The sequence below is a fragment of the Zonotrichia leucophrys genome, chromosome 3 (genome assembly GCF_028769735.1).
Source record: "Zonotrichia leucophrys gambelii isolate GWCS_2022_RI chromosome 3, RI_Zleu_2.0, whole genome shotgun sequence".
NCBI lineage: Eukaryota > Metazoa > Chordata > Aves > Passeriformes > Passerellidae > Zonotrichia > Zonotrichia leucophrys.
This window is the reverse complement of record NC_088172.1, coordinates 50,261,260-50,269,549: the sequence shown is the minus strand read 5'-3', so window position 1 is coordinate 50,269,549 and position 8,290 is coordinate 50,261,260. Positions and strand designations below refer to the sequence as shown.

At 40.3% G+C, this 8,290-nt stretch overlaps 1 protein-coding gene across 3 annotated transcripts in view; it reads right to left on the bottom strand.

The window, feature by feature from the left end:
* Positions 1-4,454: 4,454 nt before the first annotated feature.
* PCMT1 (protein-L-isoaspartate (D-aspartate) O-methyltransferase) overlaps positions 4,455-8,290 on the bottom strand; it is a 36,243-nt gene continuing 32,407 nt past the window's right edge. For all 3 annotated transcript variants that reach the window (XM_064708134.1, XM_064708133.1, XM_064708135.1), the window contains one exon: positions 4,455-6,632. Coding sequence is in view for 2 of the 3 variants with exons in the window: in XM_064708133.1 (XP_064564203.1) it covers positions 6,620-6,632 (13 nt within the window). In the remaining variant the exon portion in view is untranslated. The remainder of the gene's footprint in view (positions 6,633-8,290) is intronic.

Below are 8,290 nucleotides of genomic sequence, written 5' to 3'. Positions count from 1 at the left end.
GATGTTTTTCCCTTTTTCCCCAGGCAGCTCTCAGTCACTGCCTCCTGCTGACACAGGTTCCGTAGCCCCTCCCGAGCCACTCCCAAGGTTGGGGCTCTCCCTCTGAAGTCAAAGAAGTGCTCAGAGCAGGCCGTGCTTCCAGTTCGGAACTGCATTCGTGGCCTCTCATGCAGACCCCAGAGCTGGGGAGTTTTACACAGTCACAGATCACAGAATACTCTATGTCAAAAGGGACCTATGAGAATTTATCCTGTAGAAGACGTGAGACTCACTGTGTGAAAGTCGTCACTATTTGAAGTCTGTCAGATCTGTTTTTCCTGTCCTAAACACTGATGTTTGTCTATCCACATATCTGTGAATATGCTTATTCCACCTATTCTTACCAGTATCTTAGGTAAGCAGAGAATATTGACTACCCGGACTGCATAGCCCTGTGGAAGTTGCGCCTCTGTGTATTAGGAGAGGTCATTAAAATTTATTTTGTCAGTGTATTTTAATGTTGATCAAGATTCTTATTTCACTTAGACTATTTTTTTTAAACTGTTTTGCCCTTCAGACAGCTTAAGCATACAAATTACTTCAGAATAGCAAAGAATACAATACTTACCTAGCTTTGATCCATATTTAGAAGTAAGGGGTTTTTTTTCCATAATATGGACTGCTTGCTGCCCACTTTTGCAGGGGATGCTAGCCTGAACATCTCACTGTAATCATTCCATAGCACTAGGATAATAGCAGGGGCAGTTCCAAGAGCACATTTGCAAAACAAAAAGGCTGAAATAGGTCAGTGTGATGCTCCATTTGCTTTTCAAATCCTAGATAAAGGATAAGAGTTTCAATCCCAAACTGCACAGAGCCAGCCAGAGGCATGAACCAATAGCAACACAAACACGCCACCCCAAAACAAAGGGAGAGCCTTTCTAGTAAGCCCTAACAGAATCCACAGTCATGCATCACTGAGGTCTGTGCTGGCTGTTTTCATGTGCATCAGGAATTGGGATTTTTCAGTTTCTAATGGCAAAAGCTAAAAGCCTATAGAAGATTCAGAGAGTGCTGATGGGCATAAAGACCAGAAAGAGGCAATAAACACAGAGTAATTAATATGAAAAAGAGCCCATGACACAATTGGTCTGAGCTGAGTGACAGGGAAACATGCTGTAAACAAGGAACATTTAAAGGGGGAAAAATTGTGTATAAGTAACTCTGCTCTATATTTTTCAAATAATAGTTACTTAAAACAAATGAAAAAGTGAGCTGCACTCTGCACTGGAGTCCTGAAACACAAAGAGACATCTAGAACAACTGGATCAGCACACTTCAGAAGCAAGTTTTTAAATACACCTGCTAAAATTTTAATTTTTGCAGTTATAAGACTCCTGGCTGACAGTTCTAAACCACTCATAAATCAATGAAAAATGTATTTTGAGCAAGCTGGCAGAAACCAGACACGGCAGAAAGGTTCAGTGAACAACTGAGAGTTGCCATTTACTTGGCCAACAGAAATGTATAATCCTGTTCTAAAGAGGGCAGAGCAAGACATTTTAACATAGCTCTTAAAACTAGCAGGTCCTAATGCATTAAAGAGATGAATTTAAGATTTCTACATTCAAATGAAATGCCTGGACAATACAGATATAGAGAGAACAGGGAACTTGGAGGAGTGCAGGACTGTACACGACTTGAAAGCAGGCAGCCCAGTGGAAGATTGGACCCATAGGGAAAGCATCCCTGAAGACTAATTCCGTGCCCAAGAGATGATTGTCCTGAGGCTGCCTCTATATCCAGAGGAGAGGAGCTTCTCTAGAGCTCTGATCAGAGCAGTAGCCTTGGCAGGTGCTGTGAATCACCCATTTTCCTAACCAGAAGTTTTCCAGAGTGTCCTCCTAGTCCATAAGGCACCTGCAATAAAAGTTACTGATTCATCTGATGCCACTTCTACATTATAGCTGAAAAAGGATTTGGCAGAGCATAATAAACAAGAACACATGGCTTGTTAACAGTACAAACACATAAAATGCAAACATAAGCCCAACCATGGCTGAGAAAAGGACTTCAGCTTCTCAGAAGCATTAGGGGATGTTCTCAAGAGTGTCTACCAGGTCAGTTGCTCGGAAGCATATGATGAAAATGGCTGGACTAAAAGAAACCTTAGAGAATCAAAGTGAGATTTCAGAGTAACTCCAAGAACAGTCTTTATGAAAATAGTCTGTTGTTGCTAAAAAAGTTTTGCTAAAAGGCACGGAATTGTCTCAAGTTCTAAGTTTGGTATGATGAGACACAGAGTTATTTTCATTTCTCCTTCTGAAGCTTTCAGGCAATTCTCAATGGGGAGCTGGATCTCCCCCATACATATTTCAGCAATAGCTATGTCCATTCAATTCATAATTTAAAGAAATACAATTTTAGTTTCTGAGCACATCCTGCTGAGCATCTCATTAACACCCTGCCAAGAGCATGAGAGAACAACCGGATAAGCCTTTCATAGGAAAATTCAGAGTGCATCAGCTGCAGCATGAATTTGTGCTGTGTAAAAAATGACTACCTGGAACAGAAAGCAGCCCTGTTTGTCAAGGATGAAGTGTGGGAGGTAAATAGGCCAGGTAGAGGGAAGCTTCCATCACCTCTGCCAACATAAGGCCAGGTTTTAGTCCATGTTTATTTCCTCAGACCGGGCTGAGGCATGGAACCCCAGACCTTGCCAGCTGGGGGGTCTGAGCACACAAGTGTGTGTTATTTACAGTAAAGGCAAAGGGGAACCCCAAACCTTGCCAGCTGGGGGGTCTGAGCACACAAGCGTGTGTTATTTACAGTAAAGGCAAAGGGGGGTTATGATACCTTAAGAGTGTCTGACTTACCACAAGCGGTCTGCAGTTCACAACCTTTCACAGTTAAAAGCAGATGGACAAAACTCAAATAGATTCCACAAAGGCAAAATGTATGAGCCCACAAAACTAACTTAAACCCCATGCTTGAAGCCATCTATTGTATACCACAGTACTTAAACTCTCACTTACCCTTCCTGGTCTGTGAAGTCTGAACATCCTGAAATGCAGAAGACCAGTTTCATACCTCATCATCTCCTGGGTCTCCCTGCACCATCTGTGAGGCAACACTTCCCCTCTGAATTTTTTTGTTTGGTTCTGCACAATGGGCACGTGTGACCTCACCATCTGTCTTTTTTCTGAACCAGGACCACCCCTCATTCACTTCAGCAAAATACCTCTTCCACATTGCTTGGGACAGGGATCAAGGTTCCATAAAGGTAACTATTCATCTTTTGAACTGCATCCTAATATGTTTAAAATCAGCTGAATAGAACCAAAGTTACAAATCATGAGTATGGTTTCTGTTACTCATCTTTTGTATCATGTCAAAGTTCAGAAGGAATTGTCTCATGTCTTCTTTCTCTGAACTGCATTTTAATCAAAAACAGCACAACCTTGGGCACTTTAACGAGTAGAAGGAAGAAAACACTGCTACTGTAAGAATGGGTTAACACCCTTCTTCCTGGCAGAGAGTACTAGTTCAGAATTTTCCTCTGAGTATTTTACTTTACTTCCTTGCGCTGATGGGTTAATTTCACAGTCTCTCCACACTCAAAAATCCTGGAGCTTGTCATCTTGTCACAAAAACACTGCACACGTGGAGAGAACTGCTGCCAGCTGCAAGCTCCAGAGCCTACTATGCAGAGCCCCCCTGGCTCCAGGCATTATTGCCCGTTTCAAACTCGATGACTACAAAACATTTCAGGAATCATCCAGGTGGCTTCATCAGCAGTGCTGGTGCACACATGCTGTGTGCTGGTTTCCCTCCAGAAAAAGTCATGTTGTGGGCTCTGTGGCCTCAAGCCAGCTGACCAGTCTGAACAGAAAAAGTACACAGGTCATTCCTGCTACATAAACAGAAAGCATCTCTACAGCACATCAAACTCCTCTGTGGAGAGCCCACAACTCTTGGTGGGTTTTCAAGATAGAGGTATTGGCTTTCTAAGTCTTCTACTTGGATCCCAGACACAACCGGATAAGCAACTCAGAGTTCAATCCGTTCTCCCAAGCCGTTCTGACTTAGAGGTGATAGTAACAGCCTAGTGAAATATGACTGCACCTCTTATAAAGAGGGAAAGCTTTAATCCTTCCAAGTGGCAAATCACACTCTCCAAGGTGGCTGCATTCAGCTATGGACAACAGACAGAACTGTGCACAGACCCTGTTGACCAAAACACAGAGATGTGTGTTTCAGAAATTCCCAACAGACACCAAAAACCCCACTTACATTCCAGGCAGTATTAACAGGCTTTGTAAGTGATGCAATACATTCACTGACTGAAAATGGACACATAGTTCTGGTCAGTTAGCAAACCAGTATTTTTATACATGTTTTCTTTTGGATATGTAAAATCCTGTTCAAGGTTAAAAAACAACAAAACCAACCACAAAATCAGGCAGACACCTAGATACAGCTTCTTCTCAAATTGTTTTATTTGGCAAAGTAGCAATTCAGACAGTTCACACAGCATTTATTCAAGCTCTTCAAGTCTTCTGCATTTCAACTTGTCCTTGTCTCCAAGTTTTTACTTCAGAACCATTGCTCCATCATGGAGGAGTTTCCATTTTCGACTCCTAAATGCTACTCCTGGATACTCCTTTCTGTTCGAGTACCTTGACTGTCATCAACCCCTTCAGTGGAGTGGGTGCACCATTCCCACCAGCCTTGGTCCCTGAAGCTTTACACCTCCTGAAGTGGTTCTCCTCCAGGAAGCTGTCATCGGGTCTCAGCTTTAACACCACTTCCAAGTCAGGCTAGCTTATTACACTGTGTCCAGAGACAGGAATTTGGATACAGTTGAGCTCATATCTTTCATTTAACTGATTAAATTAGTGAGAAGATGTAAATAAAGCTGAACTCAAACTGAAAGATACAGCGACCAAAAGGTTGAACGTTAGCATGCATCAGTTATTTCACTTCAACACCAAGAACTAGAGTCACAGTTGATTGTGGATTAGTACAAATTTGTCAGACGCAAGTGGATTTTTCTGGATTGTATTTTCTAGAATATGTACTATATTAATTTCTTAATAAGATTAATCTTGTGCATGTGCTCCCAGACTGCAGTCAAATCAGGAGGTGGTACATTAACTTCCAAACATATAAATAAATTAAGTCCTATAGTATCTTTCACAGAGGAACAAAATGGGGCTGGCCTTTGTTCCTTTTCCATATTCAGATGCCTTTGAATTATAACCTTTATGCTTTCAGGGATTAATCCTATCACAAAATTATTGCTCTTCCACCATAGGAAGTTGTTTTAGGTTTTTTTTCCAGAGATCACTGTAGGTTGTTCTATTCCATAATCCTTCCTATCATTAAAAAAAAAAGGATAATTTACTTTAATTCCAGGTTGCTCAAATATGAGCAAGATGACGGAAGACACCCTTTCCCAAAGCAGCCCACCTTACTGTACTCCTTTGCAATTTGCTGTCGACATTTTACAGTACCAGAACACAAAACTTATGTCAGAAAAAAAGGTTTATAGTCTTCCAACAATTCTTCTATATGAAAACTGAACAAAAAGCATCTATGTGTACTGAAGAGTCCAGGATTCTTTCCGATGTGTCTTTTGCAGCAATTTAGAATTCACTTTCTAAAAAGCCAGAATTTTTTCTGGGTGCCCACAGTTATAAAAACAACAATGTTAATACAGCAAGTGGCTTTACCAAAAGCAACTTTCTTTTAGAACTAAAGGGACTTTTGGCTTTTAATAAAGAACCTAGCAATCCATATTTCAGATTACCTACCCATCCTAATCTTCCACACAAGCACAAAACTCCCCTTTTGCTTTTAACTTTGTTTGGCAAAGCAGCATTGCATAAATTGTTCAGTGATTGGAACACACCTCACCTCACATTTATGGAGTTACCTCCATGTGTATCACACCAGCACTGAGCTATAAACCACAACAGAATTTCAAGATTACATTAATCAATTTTAGAAGGAAAGGGAAAACATGTCTATTATGTCCAGCTTGAACAGCAATGTTTGATAAGAGCGGCCACCTACCTCTGATGTCATGAAATTTAATATATACAAATGCCTGGTTTTAAGATAAAAAAGCAGCTGATTGTATCTACTACATGCTAGTCTATGACACCATGTCAAAAGCTTAGAAAGGAAGTTCATCTCCTTTTAGTAGCATCTAGCAGACGTTGGAACACAGAAAACCTGGTATTACCTATGTAGTGTCATAAGGTGCACAGAAGCAGTTTGACCAAGGGACACAGGAGCCAAGAGAAGTGAGTGTTCAAGTTCCCCCATCAAAATTAGAGTTCACAAGCTACAGGTCTTTATCTGCAGTTTTGCAGAAATTCACTTTGAACAGATGGAAGTGAAATAAAGGCATGTTAAATAAAACAATGCCCACATAAAACTTTCCACCATCTCTTTATCAGATTTGCCTTGAGCATCTAAAAAAATAAAACAAACACCACGCTGTTCCATGCTGATAACAACAGTATAACAAAGTCCAAAACAAGCTGCAATGCTGTTGGTTTTCAAAAAGCTTTTAGAACGGGAGATGAGTAGTCCACTGTAACACTATGTTTGGGTCAAGATGATGTAGCTTTTACAATTCATCCCTGTAGAAAGAAAACACATGCAGTTATGTTTCTTCTCCCCTTGGAAATGGTATTTGAGAAGTTCTGATATTGAATCAGATTACATTTAAGTGCTCACGCACATCAGCAAAACTTTAGAAATCTCTTCAAGCATTTGAGAAAAAAACAAACACCAAAGGAAAGGCAACAGCAATCCCATATCATCTCATACTACTATGTGACTTATTGTGAAATATGAGTCCCTCTGTTTTACATTTAATGGATCACTTGCTTTAAGGAAACCCCCCACATTGCACAGCTAGTAACACAGCTACCTGCCATCTCTATTCTGCTGGCTACACACTGGCAAGCAACTGAGCCAACTTACTAGACAGAGTATTGGCAAAAACCACCCTCTGCAGCTGCCAAAAAGACAAGTTTAGCTTCAGCTGCAGTCTCTCAAGAAAGTGGGAACACAGTCTTGCATCCCGATTATGTAGTTTTTACCACTTAGTTTATTTATTTCTCAGAGGAACTCGATTAGCTCCTGAAGGATCTACGGTAAATCAGGAGTAGGTTGTGAAAAGGCTGGGGGCAGGGCAGTGTGTGTGTGTGTGAGCTAAAAGGAGATCTAGTGAGGAGAAAGGATGAATCAAGAAGTCTCTCTAAATCACTGAAAGGAATCTAGAAAATTCAGAGATTTGTTCCTGTAGGACATTTAAAACACATTGAAATGAGAAACCCATAGAGCCTATATTCCAACCATAAAGTAATCATCAGTAGTGATTTGTTTAAGTATTTCTAAAGCATTAATTTTAATGCAAAACACCCATCAAATCTGAAAGCTGTGCTGCTCTGAGCCCTGGAAAATTCAAAGAGAAGAATTTTGTCTCTTTTTTTTTGACAAGGCACAAGCAATCTAAAAATTCAGAATGAATTTGCTGCTATTTTTCTTTTAGTAGGTGCATCAGCCTCCTTAGCTGAAGCAAACAGTGTCTGAATTAGAAAAAAAGCTCAGTAATGTGATTGCTGGCTCAATACACAATAGCATTTCCAGCTATCATGCAAACTAATCCACAAAAATATAGTTCTACATGCACACATACAAAACCTTTAAGTTCCAAAGACATTATTATGCTCCAAGAATCATACAGCATGGAATGGCAGCATGCAAAACACTGTAAAAGCAACTGAAAAGGCTGTAGAAACTAGTGCTTAAATGACTAGTTTTCTATCTAATGCAGTTGGGATGCAAACGTTGTGATTTGTGGGTGATAAATATTTGCATTCTTTGCACTTTGCACTGCCTCCTAATAGTAAAGTACTAATCACACAGCTTTAGAGCACTGCAGTAATTACACACAGCAGAAAAAAGCAGGAGGCAGAAGAACACATCATGGTAGAGATAAAGAAAAATCTGTTTATAGCTAAAGGTTTGGAAGCTCTCCATATTTGCCTATCTCACAGAATGGGTATTTGCTTATTTTAAACAGATAAAAAGAAATTAACATCTGATACCCAATTTAAAATGCAGTGCCAGTGAATTCAGGACAAGTGCTTCATTCATCCCTAACACTTCCAGGAGCTGCATCATCAGTTCATTTTTTCATCTTCAAGAAGTGTATGTAAGTAATGACTACTGCTGTTGCTGGCTTAGTCTCATACGCCTAATTGTGGGTGTGATTTTAATCCTGATTCCT